Source organism: Cyprinodon variegatus, unplaced genomic scaffold, assembly GCF_000732505.1.
Source record: "Cyprinodon variegatus isolate N-32 unplaced genomic scaffold, C_variegatus-1.0 Scaffold947, whole genome shotgun sequence".
Taxonomy (NCBI): Eukaryota; Metazoa; Chordata; class Actinopteri; order Cyprinodontiformes; family Cyprinodontidae; genus Cyprinodon; species Cyprinodon variegatus.
The window spans coordinates 93,293-116,008 of NW_015151400.1; the positions used below are offsets into that span (position 1 = coordinate 93,293).

Sequence of the window (22,716 nt, forward strand, 5' to 3'; positions counted from 1 at the left end):
ATCCGGTTTCCTCCTGCAGGGAGGTCTGGATAGTAAATTTCTTCATATGTGAAACTGTAATCGCAGAAACATCAAGCTGCTCTAAGATGGCCTCATAGTCTTTACCTTTAACATGCTTGTCTTTATATGTCGTTCTAAACTCCTATGAGAATTCTTTCCTTTTCTTCCTCTGGTCCATGTTGAGTGTGGTACACACCATGTCACCAAACAGCACAGTGACTGCCTATAGCCCTATAAATAAGCCCATTGACTGATTACATGATTGTAGAACCTTATGATATAAATTAGTGAACACGCCTCGGTTTAACACGACTTTTGGTCACATTATTTTCAGTCTTTTAAATGGGTACCGTCATTTTTTGTCCAGGCCTACTCCATAAGTTAATTGCTTGTTGCTGCTTTGTTATTATTATTATTCTTATGAAGTATAGTCAAAAAGCAATGTCTGACTTTCCAATTTTATTTTGAAAGATTGTTTTTACTTTTCTCAGAATCAAATTATGTCTGTGAACCACTTTGTTGTTTGACTTTGTTTTGTTTTGTTTTTTATTAAAAGAGAAGTAACACAATTTTGTTCTGAGTGTATCTATTCCTCAGTTTGTAAAGGGGCTTGGGTGTAAATTATTAATTATGTCTGCAATTAACTAACTCAATATTTTACACAAATATAAATTCCACATAGATTTAGTTTCCTGGCTTTTAGAACCTATAATTATCCAGATATATTACTTACACAGCCAATAGGAACTCTCTATAACTCATCTTGGAATTCTTAGTATAGGAGCAACACTACATTTGAGCCACCAGATGGGGTTATGACCACAGTGATGCTTTAAGCAATACGTTTTAGAACAACTTGAAAAAGAGGGGAATTTTATTTTTATATCAACCCATGAAAGTATTTATCACTGTTTCTCTATCTTCGGTTTATTTAGAACTGACATGTTTGTACAATTAAATATAAAACAAAGTAGTATTTTAATGAGGACTGAACAGATTTGGCTGTATTAAACACAGGAAATGGTTTAGTCATCCACTTCTTTTATGTTCCATTTTTCTATTATATTTGATCTAAAGAATGAAACAAAGTAAATACTTTATTAGCTTACAAAGATTATACATTCATTTGGTTTATTTAAATAGATTTTTTGGTTTTAGAAAAAAGAGCCATCAAATCTAAACCTCGAGAAACATCTTGAGCCACTTCCTATTTGGCTGTAGTTTGTTTAAAAAAAAAAAATAGTACAAATTATGAATTTTAATTAAAAAAAAAAAGATCTAACCCCTAATCTGACCCATGACAATAAAGGCACTGTGTTTTTCTTTTGTTTGTTTGTATGTTTGTTTAAAAAAAATGTATTGCTGTAAAGTTGGCTTAATTGTGTGGTTTCAGTATAAAGTGTGGGGATTTTAATTTGTGAAGCATCATCTACCAACATTGCAACCAACCCGTTTCATCCCAGAAAAAAAAGACAAAGCAGGCAGATTTAAAAACGACTCCTTTAATGACCACTAAGTGTCGCCATTACACCATAAAACGTCGCTATAATAACCTCGGGAGATACTATTTGGATGATGTCCCCCATTTTCCGGACTATCACGGAAAAAGCCGAAGACTCCCCACTGAGACAGCTGAAGGCAACCCGTAGTTCAGATGGTAGAAAGCTGCACCTCCACAGCTCAATCTGCTTTTCTTATCTGCACTTTTCTGTAACAAATGAAAGAAAAGTCAAGAGTTTGTCTAAAGGATACATTAGTCTCGCATTCTCTTTTATTTTTTCAGATTTGCAAAAGGAAGAAAGAAACTTCCTAAATAATCATGGGGTGAATCTAACATTTGAGGATCATTTTCGGGTGATGAAGGAGCGCCGTCAGAAAACTCAGACGTGAGTTACAATTAAAGACTTTCTCTCACTAAGATGTCTTTCCGGGGTGCTTTTGAAATAATTCAGGCAAAAATGATTCCCACACCTTTTGCTGCCTGCAGGTTGTGGATGTGTATAATAGTTTGTTGCAGCAGCATGCATCCTCTATAGCTGCGTTTCAAGCGGAAATGCTGAATTATAGATCAACTTTATTTCTATTTTCATCATTTGCTGTCCCACTGAGAGCTCAGCTTCAGAGCATTTCATCATTCACAGTTGGAAGATGATTTGTCTGTTAATAATAGCTGTCTTCCCTGTTGTAAATTGTAAATAAAAAATAAATATTATCATTAGTTGTGTGTTTAACTTTGAGTATTTCAATCACTAATTTATTTACTTTAGTTAATTAATAAAAGAAGATAAATAAAGCTCTAATTTTAAACAAAAAGTTTTCAGGTTTCATAAAATGTTATTCTCATTAAAAGACATACATGTAACTTTAGGCTTTAATTTCTTTGTTTTTTTTTGTTTATTTTTCTTTTGCAATATTTTAATAGCTGCGTGGAGAAGTGAAGCACTATGCTGGTTCATCTGTTGCTGCACACTGCTGCTCCGCTGGCTTAACTGAGACTCACACTTTTCTTTTGTTAATAGTAAACAACATTAACAACTCAATTAAATAAAATCTGTTTAACTGTATATGATTTCAACAAAAAGCAACAAAGAAATTGTCTAACCAACTTGATTTTTTGCTGTTATTTTATGCGTTGAAAGAATAGTAAGAGCTTTTCATGTTTCAGAATTTGGTCTGCCGATCAAAGTAGGTAAAAATTGGGTAAGTGAGATCCCTGCTCAGTTAATTGATGCATTGCTGCAAAAGGCTGGGGAGAAAGTCTTCTCTGTTAAATATTGCTTCAAAGCTTTGGAAGGAAAATGTTTCTTTTCACTTAAAATCAGATACACAACCATGGGATTTTATTATCTAAAACCAGTTCAAGCTTTTTGTGAACAAAGATCTATTCTACTTTTATATAGAAATGAAACATTAATGAAGACCTACTTTATGTGAAGAATTGAGATAGAAAAGAAATGCTGAAAGAAATGTTTCACGTCATGTAAAATGTTCAAGCTCAGGCTTTTTGTTTTTATCTAATTGTTTCTATTCTGTTTGTAGTTGAAAGCTAATTCAAACAGTTATTCAATATTTCTAAATATTTAGAAGACAAGTTGATTGTCAACTTTTGTCAGTTGTCAGGGTCTAGTTATAGGCAAGGCAAGGCAAGGCAAGGCAAATTTATTTTTATAGCACAATTCAGTACAAAGACAATGCAAAGTGCTTTACATGATTAAAATACAGGAAGATAAAACAGAATCAAAGCAAGTAGGAAAAAATAAAAAACAAATAAAATAAAAAATGCAGAAACAAAAAAAGAAGTTGGATTAAAGAAAACATGTTTTTGTTGAACTGTTTAACTAGAACAGTCGAAGGCAATCCTAAACAAATGTGTTTTTAGTCTTGATTTAAAGGAACTCAGGCTTTCCGCACTTTTACAGTTTTCTGGAAGTTTGTTCCAGATAAGTGGAGCATAGGAACTAAACCCTGCTTCTCCATGTTTAGTTCTGGTTCTAGGTATGCAGAGCAGGCTGGAGCCAGAAGACCTGAGTGGTCTGGAGGGTTGATACACTGATAGCAAGTCTGTGATGTATTTAGGTGGTAAGCCATTCCGAGATTTATAGATTAACAGAAGTATTTTAAAGTCTATTCTCTGAGATACAGGGAGCCATTATATAAGCTATTATATTTAACCATACCAACTGAATTTCACAGCATTTGTTGGCTTTATTTAAACAAATGAAATAACTAAAATTTAAATCACTACACATATCACCCAACAAATGTTTTTTGTCTGCAGAATTCTGTTTTAGAAATAATTGAACAAAACCTATAAGCTATTCAGAATTAAGGGAGAAAAAGACAACTACAGTCCCAGTTTGAATTTGAACCCCAATGTCCCGCACATCAAATGAGGAAACTCCCATAAGAGATGGATCTGTGGAGCTCTACGGGGACAAGGACAGAGGGGGCACTTGACCCCCATGAAACCTGATTAACTTATTTCAATTCAATTTTTTTTATATAGCGCATATTCACAACACATGTCATCTCAAAGCACCTTACAGTTATCCAGATCATACAGTCAAATTGATTCAAAGTTTTCTATCTAAGGAAAACCAGTTGATTGCATCAACTCATTGACTCGAATGCAATCCCTCACACTAAGCATGCTTGTAGCAACAGTGGAGAGGAAAAACTGAATTTTAACAGGAAGAAACCTCCAGCAGAACCAGGCTCAGTGTGAGCGGCCATCTGCCGAGGGAGACTGGGGTTCAAGGAGACAGAAGCAGAGATACAGAAAGCAGCTGTAAAAGGCGGCCCCGTCCAGGAAACACACAGCCAGGCAGACGAGCTCCGAGCCAGCTCCCGTGTCAGAGGATAAAGAGAGCACATCCAGCCAGTCACACTCAGAGAAACAGGACTACACTGGAAAAACAGGCAGATCTCCAACATCTATAAACAATATCAGATCACTGCTGTACAGGACTTGATAGTGTGCAAATGCAGAACAATAAAAACCTAACCTTAAATATGAAATGAGACATTTTTGAGAGACATCAGGTTACTGCTATCTGCGATCTTAAAGGATCTCTGCAGCATAGCATTTCTACCACCACAATGTCCTTCTCTCTCATATCCAACCTTCTGCATCCTTCCCTTCATCTATCTAGCTTCTCTGTGGTTTTCCTCCTCATCAGAATATGGTCATTCTTATATTCATTCCTTCATTTATTCAATATCCCCACCATTCCCCAATATTAATCTGCTGTTTTCTGCTTAGGCCATTATGAATTATAATCACAAGCAGCAGGTGAAACTATTATTTACATTTGTTGTTAAGACATAATTTTGTATGTTAACGTTGTCATAAATGCATTTGCATTTAACCATGTTATACTGCTAGATATTGAATTTGCATGTCTTCAGTCATGCTTACAAAGTTATTTACCAGCTGTAAAACAAATAGTGTTAGGGACAGGGGGGCAAATATTAGGTGCATGCTGAATTATGACTCCTAATGCAACATGGCCTTCTGGCGGAGGTTTATTTTAGCATGTTTAACTACACGAAAAAACAACAAAATAAAACAGCTTATGTTTATTGTGCTCTCATATCTAGTGGTCAAAACCTGAAAAATTAAACACAGAATGCTTACAGAGTTCTTCAAGTGTTTCAAACCAAAGAAAAGAGGAAATTAACGCAGTCTGAAGACGTTCCTTAATTCATCACCTTATCATCAAACAAATAGTCTAAAACCAAAGGTCACTTTGAAACATAATGATGATTGTTAATAAAAACATTGCAACCAAATCTTAACCCATTAAGCAGGCCTCTCACTTGATGAGTTAAAAAATGTCTCACTGATCATGGTTCATTTTGAGTCTCTGCCCTCATGCACCACACCTGTCAGGTTGTGTGGAGGTTTTTAGAGGGCAGAGAAAGTAGCTGAGGTGGTTTCTTCCAGATTTAATGAAAAAAAAACTTAAAAATACAAAGTCCAGAACTCATCAACAAGAAGAACTCAAGAACCAAAAAAGCTAGGAGACATGAGGGAGGAATAAACGAAGAGTAACTGAACAAGATGTGCATATATTGGAGACAGAAACAATGAGAGGACTAATTAGCTGATAGGGAGCAGGTGTAGACAGAAGTAACTAGAAGGAGCTAAGGGAAAAGGAGACTGGCACAAAGGAGCATGAGAGAGTAACTTAAAAAATACAACACTGCTTAAATATAACACAGAATGGAAAAGAGACCAATGGGCAAGAAAACACAGAAAAGCATAAATCAAAGCGTAACTGAGAACTTAAAAACAAACTTAAATAGAAATCCACAAATGGCAGAATCATGACAACACCTTTCAAAGAGTTTCCTAAGACAAAATTGTCATTAGTGACCAATAAACCTGTCAGTGGGAAGCTTGGGGAAAGATGCAAGATATGTTATAAACTAAATATGGATTTTCTTGTTTTTCTTAGCTTTTGCATTTTCTTTAGCAATAGAGAGAGATTAAAATGTCATTAAACTTCATTTTTAGACTAGAAGAATTTCTTTCAATTGAACTGTTTTGTATAAATTGTTATACATTTAATTTTTTCCTAAAAAAAAAAAAAATATTAGCTTATGTTTCAATGAATCATTAGCATTATACTTAAAGCTCATGCTCCTGGAACACCAGTGGTCTGGGACATCATAGCTTATTCTAAACACCTAAAAAACAATGAAGGAATTAGGAGTTCCAGTGTGGAAAAATGCCAGTTTTAGTGTATTTGTGTTGACGACATCATTAGAAAGGAAGAAAGAATTAAAAAATATATATTTCAATCATAAAAAGAAAGGGGAAAAGAACATAAATACACATCAACAGACATATGAGAGGCACATGATAACCTTATAGCCTTACAATAAGATATGCAAAAATGACTTAGTGTTACATCTGTCAGTCCCTATTCACAACTTATTTTAAGACCTAATTATGTGTTCCTCAAACAAGCAATCCACCCACATAAGATTTTTACTTCAACACTGCTGATGCCAGTACAGTCAGCTGAAGCCAGGTCATGTGACCATATAACTCAGGATGATGTGATTAAATACGAGCAGGAAGAAAGGGAAAGATTCAGGAACAAAGTCAGATCACTCTGGCTGAAATACCATTATGCTCACATTAGGCCAACACCAGAGTCCTCAGGTCATTTTTCACATTTACCAATTTCTTAGATCATTTACCAATTAGAGACCTTATAGCATTAGGGCATCACATTTTAGCCGCACTTTACCTGAAGCTGTAACACAGCCTGCGGCTGTGAATGGCCCCTGTCACTGCTGTTAGATGGTGCAGAGCAACTGACCAGAAATTACGCTGAATCAAAGCAATTAAAAAATACAATGAATATAATATTAGGTAACAGAAACAAACAATAACAGCAAGTTGTTTACTTAGTATCACTTTTTCTTCAGTGAAATCTTCTATAAAACAGAGCTTCTAAAACTGAGTGAGAGATTCCTTGAAACTTGACTTGTTGCTAAGCAATGTTGAACCAACATTTGCAAACAAAACTGGGTTGAATTAGATTTTTTTTCCCCTGGCAGTGGTATTACCTTCATATTGGGAAAGGTACTTTAAGCAACAACTGGAGGAGGAACGTCTGCGAGTGAGTGAAAATGTCAGAAACATTTGCACAGATTTAAAGCTTAATATAAACGTGGTAATGAATTCATTTGGAGGGAGATCCTACTGCGTAGTTTTCACTGTCAGAATGTGTTCACTGTGTGGGTGTGTATACTGGGAGTGCAGTAAATTAGCTTGTGCAGGAGTTATTTGTGCACTTACTGTTTTTATTACTTTCTTTTTTGCAAGCTTATTACCTGGAGAAATTTGCATGGTTTTGTGTACAGGTTTGAAATAATGTATTTCAGTACCCTTTACTTATGTGTTTTACCACACTGATGTATATGAAGTCATTTGTAATTCAAAATTAACCAGAACTTATATGGAAAAAAACAAATGTTATATTTCCTTTACAAAATGGAAAAAGTTTTAACTTCAAATGATGTAAATGCATCTAAGAAAATCAATTGCAGACCTAGATGAGACTAGATTCCGACCTCCACTAAAAGGTCTAAAAAGAAAACCTGCATCTGTACAGATAGTGGAGGCAGAAGAAAAAGTCTTGGTGATGCACAAATGAACTTTTGGAACAACATTACATAAGATTTAGTTTTTAATATTCTTACTGTTGTTGTTTTCAGCTACACATGTGCCTGTTTATCAAACATTAACTATCTACTGTGATGTTCTTCCTGTCTGTTGAGCACTTCACTGAGCAGATAACATGACAGAACCAACCATGCTGGTGCTATGCTAATGGTTATTTTTATGCAGCTTTATTCATCAATGCAAAGCTTAAATTTGCCTTTTAAAAAGCAACACGATTCATGATGATTTCAGGAACTAAATATGAAAATTCCAAAACCTAAGTATGATTTCAACCTTATTTAGTGATTTTACAAAAAGAAACGGGTTCACCCACAGAGCTATAATTAGTTGAAAAGACATTGAAAAGACGACATGATTTACATCCAAACGATGTCTACAGTTGGTTGAAAAATGAAAGGTGAAAAGCAGTAATTTTCAAATCGTTGAAACGACGATTAAATCTGGGTTTGTAGCATCATTTCAATGTCAATTATTGGACTAAAGTGGGACAAAATCAGACCGACCCAACACAGAGCCCAATTTTCAACAACTATTTCTGGACTAAAAGACTATAACGTACCGACCAGATTTAGCCTAAAAGCCAACATCAAAAAAATGTATGGTGTATGGGGTGACTTTGGGTTTTAGAGTCTTTTAATCCCTAGTTAGTTCATAGGCCAAATTTAAGTGACTTAACAAACAAGAAAACAACAAAGGCCACTGATACTGCTGTACTACACTGAAAAATCTCAACAACACGCTTTCAAAGATTTTAAGACAACTTGGCGAAGCTTTAAAAGATCATAAGAAAGTGTGGCTGATAGGAAAGATGTATAAGGAAATGCCAACATCCCACAGGTGGGATGAAAATGTAACTCCACATGGATATAGAGATAGTCAAATAGATTTTTTACAACAAAAATTATATACATGACAAATGCCGTTCTTCATTTTAAGATTTCGTTCGGTTTGATATACTGTAGGTCACTAACTATAGAGTAGTATGCTTAAATCAAATGCTGTTTTATCGATATGTAAATTTGAAAACCTTTTTAATTAGGGTTTATATTTCTTAGATCTCTTTTTGCCAAAAAAAACCTGCCCAACAAAATAGATCAACATAACATTGTTTTAGGGCAGCCTTAAGTATATAAATGCAGTCTTCAAGTTTGATTGTTTAGCAGCAGGACAACGGTCTCATTTACACCCACTGAGAGGCTTAGAGGTCTTCAGGGGTAGATAATTTCCTCTAGTGAGAATTTTCCTGCTGACAGTCCACTGATTGTTGTTGTTCTTGTATTATCTTTGTTTAGTGTTTGTATTATGAAAAAAAAACTAAAAGAAACCAAAGATCTTTTTAAGACGAGACTTTAATGCTTTTCACTCTCGTTGCTCTCTGTCAATTCCAGTAAAAACACATAAGTAAAAAGATCATTAAATCACCAGTATAAAAAGAGGCGGAACTGCAACAAAGACAAAGATTCATGGTCACCTCATTATTTTTAAAGGCAGAATAAAGGCACAGAAACCTCTCATCGTCACCATGAGCTGCTCCGTCAACAAATGCAGCAGCTGGACACAGAAGAAACTGTCAAAGTGCTTGTTTTTATTTTTTTATTTTTTACAGTGGAATATCTTTTGAGGTCATTTAACTTCCAACATCATTCTCTGTTTTTTGTGATCAATAATACATTCAGAGCAGTTTTATTAAATTTCGTTTCAAACCCTTTAAACCAGTATAAACCTTTAAAGGTCACTGAGTAAAGATGTATTTAGACAAGTTTCAATGTATTTAACTGCCCAGCTAAGAACGAAAAGACAATCATAGATGTTTGCTTTACACTAAAAACTTCAGGGATTTAGAGTCAGTGTAAAATTACACCACAATTCAGGTCAAAGGAGAGCCTACTTTAAGCTGCATTTTATAAGAGCTAGTCTTTAATAAGATAATAACTAAAACTGGCCAGATCTTGCACATTGTTGATGAGTAATCAGTGATCTCCATTCTGTATTTTGAAGATTCCACCATGGTGAAGGAGGCTTTGCCCAGCTGGGTCCATCAGGACTCTGAAGAAGGTCTCGTCAATGTGAATGTCGGAGGCTTGAAGAGGAGTCTCTGTTCTAGCACACTGAAGAAATTTCCAGACACCAGGCTTGGAAAACTGTTGGCTTGTGATTCAGAGGAAGATATACTGCAGGTGGGCCCCAATGCTTTAGTAGGTGGTACACAAATATTAAGGTTCCCACTTTTAATTGATCCTCCTTTATCCTATAGGTGTGTGACGACTACGATGTACAGGAGAAGGAGTTTTATTTTGATAGGAATCCTGGTCTGTTCCCTTATGTGCTCCACTTTTACCAGACTGGCAAACTTCACGTAATGGAAGAACTCTGTGTGTTCTCCTTCAGGTCTGTTTTGATCTCATCCCTCATGTCACTTAGAAAAAACTTAATGCAAATCAAATTTATTTTGCAAAAGCCTCCACATTTCACCTGCTTTAATGAGGCGCTAAGTGTAGAGTGGCTGCTGTGTAAGCTATCGGGACTACAGTAATTGAGGTTTTCTTGCACATGCACCAGATCTATGGTTTAGTATCCTGCACTGTAAGCAGATATAGTAGCTGCTCTTGTGAAGACTAGACTAATGTGGTCGTTAATAACACATTAATAGTGTCTTTTCCTTTTCCCTGAAAGCTACAGTACAGTTTAGAAGTCAGAAAAACAATTGCTTAACCTTATTTCCTTTATACAACTATTGAATAGATATAAGTGAGGAAAGTATTTCTATTTACCTAATGTTCAATCGATTCTCCCAACCACTGTTTTTTAAGTGAGCTTGCACTTATATCAAATGTTTGGGATACCAAGCTGAATTGCTGTTTTTTTTTTTTTTTCTTGTCCTCCACAAAGTCAGGAGATAGAGTATTGGGGCATCAATGAGTTCTTTCTGGACACCTGCTGCAGCTATCGTTACCATGACCGCAAGCTGGAGAGAGGCCGGCACCGCTGTTGGGATGACGAGAGTGAAGTTAGCAGTGTCGACACATCTGTGGATGAGATCTCAGATTTAAACAAGTCAGACATCGTAGTCCTCTTAGCAGAATATTTTATTGCTGGATCTGGCCCTGAAACTGCCATTTTATAGTTAAACATGAAGTCATCTTCTCTCCTCTCAGGGACATACAGCACTTTCAGGAGGTCCGCTATGGGAACATCAAAAAGTGTTTATGGCTCACACTGGAGAACCCCGGATACTCCATCCCGAGCAAGCTCTTCAGTCTGCTCTCCATCGGAGTGGTGATCACATCAATCGTGACTATGTGCATTAACAGCATCCCAGAGTATCAGGTTGGTGCGGAAGACATTCAGAGATTAGTTAGACGTGCCTCTGATGGGGAGCCAATTATAGCATCATATCTATTGATTAGCAACTCTAAAATAGATGAGGAAAACTGAAGTGCACATCTGTGCTAGTTAAAACTTCCTCTTTGAACACTGTTTAATTTAAGATTCTGTAAATTAAATCAAAAATACTTAATTTACTCTAGAAAGCTATTAAACATCAGGTTGTAATCCTAACTGGAACTGTGTTGCATCTTCCTGAAACAAAAAGCAGAGACAGTGGAAATCAGCACTAATGAAAGATTTCTATACTTTGGAGAAAATGACAAGAGTAGAAACCACTTTCAGATAATTAATTTGTTCCATGATTTAAACATTGAGATTGCCTTGTGATCAGCTAAGAGGTCCTAGCATGGAATGGTGGGTTAAAGTTGACTAGCCGTAGAACTTTACAATGACTTTGTGGTGATATTTGTTGGGAAATAAAACTCATCTGAATTGAAATATGATTTAAATAAGAAATTGAATGTGGATGCTGTGAAAAAAGGAAGATTTTGCAAAATAGTTCTGATTTTTATCATCAAGGTGGCAGTATTAATTTACTTTTATTTGCTAAACTACTGTGAAATAACTTGGGTTATTGTATTTTTTTTATTTTATTTCACAATTTGCTGTTCCCTTGTGGAGCTTTCCTCTATGACTAGCTTACTTACACTGGATGTAAGGTATGTGTTTGGCTTTGACACCATCCTGGAGAGAAATATCAGCTGTGCTGCTGCCATCAACACCTTTGTTTATAGATGTTTGAGATCAGCCTGTTTTTTCAGTGTAGTCCTGTTTCTCTGACTCTGACTGGCTGGATGTGCTCTCTTCATCTTCTGACATGGGAGCTGGCTCAGAGCTCGTCTGCCTGGCTGTGTGTTTCCTGGACTGGGCCGCCTGTGGAGTTGGTTGACAGTTGCCTGTGTTTTCTGCTTCTTTCTGTATATCTGCTTTTGTCTCCTTGAACCCCAGTCGGCCTCTGCAGATGGCCGCTCACACTGAGTCTGGTTCTGCTGGAGGTTTCTTTCTGTTAAAAGGGAGTTTTTCCTCTCCACTGTTGCTACAAGCATGCGTAGTGTGAGGGATCACCTTCGAGTCATTGACCCGATGCAATCAAATGGTTTTCCTTAAAAAAAAAAAAAAAAATGGAATCAATTTGACCTTGTGATCTGGTTGAATTGTAAAGTTCCTTGAAATGACATGTTGTATTTTGACACTATATAATTAAACTGAATTGAAATTGAATATTTTTGACAATTATCTATAGTATTCCTGATGTTTTTAGTGATAATGCTTTAAAAAGGAAGTGATATTTTATTTTCAAACCTCTGGCCGTTCTGAGGAGGAGGAATCATACCAGCATCAGCATCCATTGTTCAATGAAACACACACAATTATAACCCAAGCTGAATTAAGGTTTCGGGTAAATTTTAGAACAGGATAGAACACATCTTTTGAACCTTACTCAAGTCCTTTAAGTTTTAAGATTTAAAAATACATTGTGAAGTAATTTCTAATGAATGTTAAAAAAGATTATGCTTTTTAGCAAATGGAAAAATGAATGCTTGTGAGTTTATAAAAGTTTAATGATAAACATGTCAAACAATTAAAAGCAGCTTAAGTTCAGCTCCACTGCAGAAACAGGTTACAATAATCAAGAAAAACCTTGTATTGCTTAGTTTACCAAAGAGCTTACCATTGATTGGCATTGATAAGGATAAAAAGAGAAAAAATATATTGTTCTTATTTTATTTTCTGAAAATGATGTATATTTTGTGTCTTTATATGCTTTTTCTTTTCCTGTTTTTTAACAGACTTTTGACTCTGATGGGAAGTTAATTGAAGACCCAACCAATCAGGCTCTAGAGGTGTTCTGTACTTGTTGGTTCACCTTTGAGGTGAGGACATAGTAACATGATGTTTTGTCATTCAGGCGATGTCTGCAGGTGGAAACCAAACACTTTGCTCTGTTTCTAATATCAGGTTGTGATGCGGCTCCTACTCGCCCCAAACAGGAGGAAGTTCTTCCATCACCCTCTAAACATTATCGACCTGGTGTCTGTGGTTCCAATCTACATCACCGTTATATTTGACATGACTTTGGGCTCTGAGTCCGAACTGGGAGACCTTGGGCGACTAATACAGGTTACTGGTGTATCTGATTCCTCTTCTCACAATATAGAATGGAAAAAACTCATTTCTGAGTTGGATTTGATTTCGGTGCAATAAACTGTATGAGTTATTTTAGGAACACAACATGTTTTTGTAATTGTAAATAAATTAAGGAAGGCAGATCTCTTTTTACCACAAACATCTCTTCTTCCTGAAGCTGAGGTGACAGATACAGCCATTTCAAAACACATGGGAGGTGATTTTAAAACTTCTAATTCTAATCTAATAAATTTTAGGTTTGTGCTCATTACAGGCTGTGCAAAAACCAACCTGTAGGTTTTTAACCTCACTAATTTGGACAGGAGTGTGTAGTACATGTTACCAGCCTGCATAGTTGGCTCTAAAAGCCCTTTAAACCACTGCAAGGTGAGTCATCTCAGCAACAGTGGAAACTATACAAATTAAGGAGAATACTGCATCATTGCCTCATTATTGCGCCTCAGCTCATGACTGTTTGACTAAAGTCACAGAAACATTTTCTTTGTATCAGAGACAGGACTTGTCTTTCTCCCAGGTGTTCAGGTTAATGAGGATCTTCCGAGTTTTAAAGTTGGCTCGACACTCCACAGGTCTGCGCTCTCTGGGAGCAACACTTCGGGTGAGTCAGTGTCTGTCCTCCTCATAGGTTTATAACTTCAAAGTTTGTGACACAGTAATCTGAAGACTTACTGCATCACAGATGCCAACATGAAATTGATATCAAAGATAATTCACAGACTAATCTCAGTCAATTAAAATATAATTGGATGGTTAGTTTATTTCATCAATCAGAATAAACATTTTATTGCCAATTAGTGTTTTTGTTTTTATGAAGAATTTGCTTTGGTGATAAGTTGCTACAGATAAAGAAAAATACAGCTGATATGGATAAACGTGGAAATAAATAATGCAGCATAACCAAACGCAAGTAGTGTAGGAATAATAGGTAATTAAGAGAATAGTACAACTCCATAGCAGAGAAAAAGCAACATGGCAGATATGAAAAACATAAAATAACAACCCTATGATATTAATTAAATAGTTTTAAATGTGTAAAGATAGTTTGTTATTTGCAGAGATTGTTAATCCAGGTTCAGCAGCTAAACAGCGAGTAGAGATTAGCTCCACCCACTAGTATTTAAAGCACTAAATCATTCATGTGGATTAAAAAAACCTAAAACTCAAATATTATCCTGTATAACCTGGTTACATATGGAGGGATACTGTGTGTTCCAATCACTATGTATTTATTTGTTTTGATTGGTTGGTTGGGATAGTCTTCTAAAATGGGGTGTAACTGCCTAGTGGTTAGGGCATAGAGCTTGAAATCCTGAGGTTGTGAGTTCAAATCCGCTCCTACAGACTGCCACTCTGGGTCGCTGAGCGATGGCACCCCACGATGGCAGCCCACTTTTCCCAAGGAGGATGGGTTAAATGCAGAGGTAAATTTCTCCAACGTGAGATCCGTAAAGTTCAGTTATTATTATTAATATTTTAAAAACCTGAAATATTCTTTGTAAAAACCGTTCTGAGAAACTATATAAAACAAAAGTCAAAAATTTACTTGTACTGTAATACAGAAATATCTATCTGGTGGAAAGTATGCTTCAAGTGTATCAAGTGTATGGTCAAAACTTAAATATGAATTACTGCATCACTGCAGCACAGCGTGGAGGTGGTCACCTTGAAGGAAGCCTGTGTCTGTGGCGTCTCTCCTAAAGCAGATTGCCACTTTTGGTTGTGTGGACATCTGCCAAGTCCTGCTGGAAAATGACATCAGCATGAAGTGCTCTTAAAGTTTTTGGCAGATGACTTTGGTCCTGATAAAACACAGTGGGCCAATATCAGCAGATGAAATGGCTCCCTAAATCAAAAGGGCATTGCATACGTGTGTGGGGGGGGGGGTCTTGAAGGGCTTACTCCAACTGCAGTCCACACTTTGTCTATGAATAAAACTTTTAAAACAGCTTTGCTTTACAATTCTGTTAAGGCTGTGATTATCCCTGCTGCTTGTGTATCTTTCTCTGTCTATGAGTCCTCTTTAAACAGCCAGCCAGTTTGCCAAAGCATTTATAATGATTATCATCTGCTGGACAATTGATATGTCAGCATTCCTAATCATGACTGGAAGAGGTGAATTGATAGTTTCTCATTAAAGAAAACAAATATTTTATTGTAATGTTATATGGGAACATTTATTTTGAGAATCCATTTACCTAAGCTAAATAATTAAATTAATATAAACTCTTCTGATACATTGGCGTGGGCAAAGGTTTCCCTTTTATAACTGAATTGCTGAAAATAAATACATTCTGAAATTATCTTTAATAACTGAGGTGATGCCTTAATAAATCACACATAATTAAGGATGGAAAAACACAAATGTGGATCTTTGAAAGATGTGTTTTTAATGGTTGTGAATTTCAACAGAATATCAATATCAAGTAATCCCTGAAGCCCACTCTTAATCTTATGTGAGACAGACCTACAGGTTAGAGTCCAGCTTAATTGGCTAATTAAACGCTCTCATCTTGAGCAGATTCTAAGAAGCTGTTGCTCAGCACATTGGGTGGTACAGCACTTGGTCATTTAAGCTGTAGCCCTCTTATTCATTATTAAAAATAGTAATAGAAATTATTGACTGAGATGTATCAGAGAGAAGCAAACAGGCAAACAGTTTAAGAAAAAAGCAAGTCTAAGGCATGTGTACACGCTCCCCATTAGACACAGGTTTAATTATTCCCAGCCTGGTTGCACTCAGCTGACCCTGGCTGTTTGAAGGTCTGCTTCACTCAGATGCTCTTTCCTCTGTCCAATTAGTGGCCAGTGTAGCAGATGTTCTGCATGCAAAATTATACAAGAAGAACATGATGTTTAAGTCATGCCTTCCTAAATATAAAATGTTTATTATTTGATAGCAGAATTAACATTGAAGGTCATGCTAGCCATATTAATTGAGTCACTTCACTGAAGGTCTGTCTGTACTTACGACGAGCAGATGATATTCTATGTAAATCTAGTGCTACAATGTCTGTTGGATGCATCCTTAAAGAAAATATGTGCGTGATACAAGCATAGACGTTCTAGTGTTAGATGCTGAATCTGAAGCCGCTTTCAGTAGCTTATGTTACATAGATGGTTTTTACATCTGAGTTAGGAAGAGAGGTTTACACTGCAAGCAGGATGAATATGTTAATCCTCTGGGATACAAACCAAGACAGGATTTTCTCAAATAAAGTGCTAAACTTTTTCAATGTTGCAGATTTACATGATACTAATATTTATGACCACATCTACAATTATTGTTGAGAGTTTATTACTAATCACATTATAAACTTTAAATCAAGATCATTTCTGATTTCAAGAAATTACATTTACCAGTACAAGAACAAAGAGCAATAAGTGAGTTCATTTTGATGGTAGTTTCCAATTTATTCTCAAAATCTGGTTTAGAAAGTATCTTCAATCAAACAGATTTTGTATAAGGAATCTATCATCAGAGGAACACAAAAAAAGGACAACCTATCCCTGTTTTTTCCTTTTAAATCCAAGTATTTTCTATCTTTTACTTGCAGGGAAAATAATAGGAACAATCAAAACCCATCAGCTATATTTAGCAGCAGGCAGTGTAGCATTACTGCATCAATGTACTGTACGAGTCCAAGCTGTGTTTTATTTTTAGTCGACTAAATTGACTGAGGATGTTCTTCTGTGTTTTCCTAGGAGAAGGACTGGGTTGCATGACACTTTGAATAAATGTCAGTTCAGATTTCCTATCCTTTAAATGTGACTTCCACCAATTTTTCATGATTGCCAGCATAACAAATGTCTTTCTACTTCATCTACATACTAAACTAGAGTAAAACAGCATTTTTTGGACATTTAAAAGTTCACTCAGATTGCTTGGCCTCATTCTTGACATTTTTGTTAATGTTGGCAAACTCTGATTGTAGCTTTATGAGAAACTTATGGTGTAAGATAAAAAAAAAAAGAAAAATCTTTAACAGGTTTATAAATCTATCAACCAATTACTGTTCAGTGTTACAAATATAGAAACATGGAAGACAGTGACTAAACTTTCTCAGTGTCTTTTTTAATTTTACTGCTGATTTTTTTTTTTATTCTTTTTATTTATTTTTTTTTTGTTGTATCTGCAGCACAGTTACCGTGAAGTGGGGATTCTGCTGCTGTACCTTGGTGTCGGAGTGTCTGTATTTTCTGGGATTGCTTACACCGCTGAATGTGAAGAGGTAAAGTTTAAGCTATGCTTAGTAGTTCAGAAACCCCATATAAAGCCTGATTTTCAGAAAGTTTGCACATCTTCAAACAAGTGCAAATGTATTTACACATGCAGAGCAGATCTTCAAAGAAGATGGGAAATGGCAGATAGCACGAGCAAACCTTTTTTTGGGTGTTTGCCTTCATCAAGATGCAGCTCATATTATAATAACCAAACTGCACAAATTCATGGATGGATTCTATGAAATTGTAATCATCTAGTATCAATGTGCTTTAGAGAAAGTGAATTTTCAAATTGGAAACTCAAGCTGCTGTCGTTTTTGCATCCTTTTTAGTAGTTCGGAGAGTCAGGTGCAACTTGACATGCAAAAATATCTGCATTTTTGCCACAAAAGAGGCATTTGTACAATGCCAGAGCAGGTAGAGATGCTGTATTATGTGTAATTGAAAACATATTTGGACACACACAAAAAAAAAACACAGTGGGGTAATATTAATAAAGCAAAATATTTTTTTACACATGCCAAATTAATAAAAAAGACCTAACTTAAATATTGTTGACTGTTCATATAGAAAATAAATTATCAAAATAGCCTGCAAAGAGACATGGGAGGGGGGGCACATCTCTTTTTTATCGCAATAGGGATTTTGGTTCTCCCTCAATTTAATAAAACATAACCGTGCAAGAAGCATGGTTGTGTTTTATTAAATTCTTAAGCACCTACGTTGTTTTACTGGATATCATGTCATGGTGCTGCTGAGAGGAGCTGGTGGAGATACGTCTAGATGTTTGGAGCAATATCTGGTTCTATATCTATGAGCAGACAAGAAATACTTTTTCATGTTTTATGAAACCTATCTGTATTTTTTATATTTAAGTTTAAATTCAATATTTTATAATAAAAATAGTCTACCTGTTCTGGGTGCATGATAATTATTTTGTAATTTCATTGTTTTTTAATAGTTATTATTATTGGCATGGCTTTTAACCTCATCTTTCTTAATGACCACTCAAAAACATCCAGTAAAACACAATGCTTATTTTATTGCTTATTTGCTGCTTATTTTATTGGGCAGAATGAAATCAGTTTGCAAGTCTTAGTATTTGCATAACAATCTTTGTACTTCAACCAAAATATGCCCATTTATAGCACGTACCTACTATAAAAGAACTATACACCTAACATCTCTTTTTGGAATGTTTGAAGATCCAGCCCATAGTGTAATTGTATCCATAATATAAATTCTAAGTGTTAATTTTAAACAAATTAGATTGTTATTTAAACCCTTACATTGACAGTTTTTTTTATTTTTTTTTTATTTTGCTCTTCCAGCAGGAAAGGTTACTCTCCTTACCCTCCACTTTGACCCAGAATTAAGTGTTTTTTTTGCATTGAGGCTAATGTACATTTTCAAGTACAACGAGCTTTGCAAGAGTCTGATATGCTATAACTTTTGAAATTCCCTTAAGTACTGAAAATGTGTATGACCATAAAATGCTGTAACAACTATTTTGAGTTCTGTTCACTTATTATAGATGTTATTCCCAACAAACGTCATTATAATGTACTTTATGAGGAAATTTGCTTAAAATCATATCTCCATAAATAGACTCAGTCCAATTTTAATTCAGATTAATCTAATCTAATGAATCAGAATCCCTTTCAGTTAAATCTGATTCATTCCAGTCAAACACTAAAGCATTGGGCCAGAAGTGCCTTCCATAGGAATGAAAACACACAGTTAGTGCTGCTAATGGCTCTGTGAATGGCTTTATCCAGGAAGGAGACACGGCTCTACCCAAACGGAATAGCCTCTGTAGGAGAGAAAAAACAAAAAGGGTGGAAACACAGGTAAAAGCAGCAATAGGTCTATTAGGAACTCTGCATTAAATAGAGACACTGCTAAACTCTGAAGCACTGACACAGTACATTTTTATAGAAATGGAAAAATCGATGATAGGATTATTAGCAGGAACTCTATTAATGGCTCTGCCAAAAAGGATTATAAGCTAAATACTTTGATGCAGTTCTTTCTACAGGACAGAAAAAAAAAAAGATGGTAAAAAAAAAAAAGGTTAAAGCAGAAGCACTGAGACCAGGCATAGAAAGAAAACAGAGTTCAATATCACAATAACTGCAAGTAGTGCATAAATATGAAACTGTGAGGAAAAACAGAGGTCTTCCAACAGCCTAAGCTTAACTCCAGTCCAGTGACTTTTTTGTTGGAAAGTTGGCTTATCTGTAATAAATAATAAATCGGATAAATTCTTTAGTCTTCCTGCAACAACATCCCTGTCAGTGTTGCCGTTTGCCACTTTTTATCCTTTTTTTGCACAGTTCAGGCCAAGGGATGATGCAGCACGCTTGGTCATTTTTTACTCCCAGTAGGTCTTGATTGTGTTTCAGCTGGTGAAATATTCATTATTTAAAGAAATATTCATTATTTATTTTTCCACAGTTTGGATCCTGTACTGCTTCAGTAATCTCTAGTGAATCTTTCGGTGGTTCTTCAATATTTCAGCAAATGCTGACATGCTGCCTAAAAAATATAAATGTCAACTTTTCTGGGAAAAGTTGAGGGAAATAATAGATGTGTAACAAAAGGTGAAATAAAAAGAGAAAATCTGGGAGAAGGAAAATGTTCTGCATAATGAGAAAAGGACAAGCTTAGACACCATTTAAATGGTACAGCTTGAAATAGTGTCAAAAACCAATTCCAGTATCCAGAGACTATAGAGAAGGTGTAAAATACACAAGTCTCTGCTTTAACTTCTTCCACTACAAAATGAGCCGCTGCAGGGGCTCCCTACTCCTCAGCTTACATGTACTGCCTTGCAAAACTATTAATACCCCTTAGATGTTTTTCACATAACATCCACAAATTGCATTATACACCTGTAGCAGCAACTAATTGTGAAGTGAAAAGAAAGAATTTTACAAAGAAAAATCTAGTGTATGCATGTTACTCTGATACTCTTTTAAACAATCCAGAGCAGCAATAACCTTTAGAAGTCAGCCAATAAGTAAATGCAGTTCTGCAACAGTTCTGAGGGCATCAGAGGTTTGTTAGAAAACAATAGTAAACAGACAGTATCATGAAGGTTATCAGAAAACAGGCTTTAATCTAAGGCAACTGGACTTTTGTTAGATTTTCTGAATTTGTCTGTGTTGTTGAAGTTGGTCATTGATTTGAATGTGACTTGAAATGTGTTTAGGAGGATGGACGTCAGCTTTTCTTAAACCCTCAGTGCTCCAACTACAGATTGCTATGGTGTGATGGTTCTCAATTCTGGTCATCAAGTACCACTGCACTGCATGTTTTAGATCTCTTCACTTAGAAAACCCCAATTGATATACGGTAACATAATCATTGACAGACTTCTGCAGGAGTCAATGGCTGCTGAGGATGTCATGCAATTACCATTTGAATCAGGTGTCCTGAAACAGGGACACCTATTGCATGCAGGGAAGTGGTATTTAAAGAACAGTTTTTTTCAGGATGATAGCAATCCAACAGAATTGAAAAAGACTCCTGCATTGATTTCAAAATGTCTTTAGAAAAACTGAGGAAAAGTTGGGTTACCTCAGATTTAAGCCCCATTTGTGGTTGCCATAACCCATGTGACTTGGAATACACAAGCAATAACATGAAGGCTTAAATTAGACAGGTCGGATGGTTTCAAATATAGCAAGATGGTAAAAATTCATATTGCAATGTTCATTCCTTTACCTAAAAAAAAAAAGGATGACACATTTTTAAATCTACCAAGAAATGTCCACCTTCCTAAACTGAAAGGGAGATACTGGGAGTAAGGCAAAAATAAATAGGCTCATGCAAAATGGAAAGATGGAATCCACTAATGAGATGGAAGAATCTGTCAATATCTCCACTAGCCTCTACTTTGTTGCCTTTAAAAACAGAAAGTTTATGTCCAAAATGTTATATATTTTAAAACTAACATGGAGTCAGTATTGACCTACAGAGATGCCACTTTTCAAGAGAACAGGGAGGCTGGTGAGAGTTTATAGGCAGATGATTGAAGCTAGATACAAAATCATTTACAGGAAATTATTTTTCAAGGGGGGACAATGAGCTTAAATAAAGCCAGAGCTACAAAGGAATGATTTGCATCAAAGATGTGGGGATTCAAAGAAGCACAAAGAGAAATGTCCCTGATTTATTGAGACTTTCAAGGGAAATAATGTTGAGAATATATCATCCTCAGTTTAAAGTATATTTATTTTACTTGTTTCAGGATGTGGGTTTGGACACAATCCCTGCCTGCTGGTGGTGGGGGACTGTTAGCATGACCACAGTGGGTTACGGAGATGTAGTGCCCGTCACAGTGGCTGGAAAATTAGCAGCAAGTGGATGCATCCTGGGTGGCACTCTGGTGGTGGCTCTGCCCATCACTATCATCTTCAACAAGTTCTCCCACTTCTACCGAAGGCAGAAAGCTTTGGAGGCGTCAGTGAGGAACAACAACCGCAAGAGGATCAAGGTGACCTGTGAGAACGAGCTGGAGGAGGAGGAGGAATCGGATCGGGACAGTCGCGGCCTGGATGATGACGATATTGACGACATTGAAGAAGATGACATTGATTTTGAGGATGAAGGAGGCGTGATAAACTACAGCTATGTGGAGCATCCATCTTACCCATCAACAAATAGAAAGGAGCTGTATCAGCTGTAAAGAACTGAAACTTTGGGACATTACTAACTCTAACTCAGCGGACTGAATATACCATGTGGGTGATAGGTGACCCCATGGGAATACAATGAAGTAAACTTTCATTTCAGGGCTTCCATGAATTATTGTAATTTGCTGCCACTGAGTGTGCATGGAGGCTGTTTGAGGACTGAACTTTGCTTATCAGACCTTTGCTTTGTCATTAAAAATTAAATATACCAAAAAATTGACAATTCTGAACCTTATCAAAACCTATACAAAAAGTGAATGTAAGTGAAAAAGCATGCTTCCCTGTAATGTTAACAAAATATACTGTAGTAGCTGAACATAACTTGTTTTAGCTGCTGTCTCCGAAGCATAGACAGAATATGCTAACTGACACGTTGGCAAGAAGTGAGAGGAAATCCACCGGAGCCATCTTCTGCTCGGTGCATTTATTGTTTGAGTGAAAAAAAAAGTCCATGCAGTCTTATGCATATTTTATCTCATATCAACAAATTTCACCATGCTATTAGCATTCCTTCAAATCCAGTAAAACAGCAGCAACCTCACTCATATAAGGGTTCTG

At 36.0% G+C, this 22,716-nt stretch overlaps 1 protein-coding gene across 1 annotated transcript; it reads left to right on the forward strand.

Annotated features, from left to right (window-relative positions):
* Window positions 1–1,648: 1,648 nt before the first annotated feature.
* LOC107100232 (potassium voltage-gated channel subfamily S member 2-like) lies at window positions 1,649–22,341 on the forward strand. The gene is made up of 10 exons (XM_015398646.1): window positions 1,649–1,886; window positions 9,701–9,879; window positions 9,957–10,090; window positions 10,592–10,756; window positions 10,858–11,029; window positions 12,880–12,963; window positions 13,049–13,210; window positions 13,752–13,835; window positions 17,374–17,466; window positions 21,714–22,341. The coding sequence occupies exons 2-10, from the start codon at window positions 9,709–9,711 to the stop codon at window positions 22,149–22,151; spliced, it is 1,503 nt and encodes a 500-aa protein (XP_015254132.1). The 5' UTR covers window positions 1,649–1,886; window positions 9,701–9,708; the 3' UTR covers window positions 22,152–22,341.
* Window positions 22,342–22,716: the final 375 nt, after the last annotated feature.

Coding starts and splice junctions, on each gene's coding strand:
- LOC107100232 (XM_015398646.1), top strand. CDS start 9,709: ATGGTGAAGGAGGCTTTGCCCAGCTGGGTCCATCAGGACTCTGAAGAA. Junction 10,757..10,857: donor GAGATCTCAGATTTAAACAA/GTCAGACATCGT, acceptor CTCTCCTCTCAG/GGACATACAGCACTTTCAGG. Junction 12,964..13,048: donor CTTGTTGGTTCACCTTTGAG/GTGAGGACATAG, acceptor TTCTAATATCAG/GTTGTGATGCGGCTCCTACT.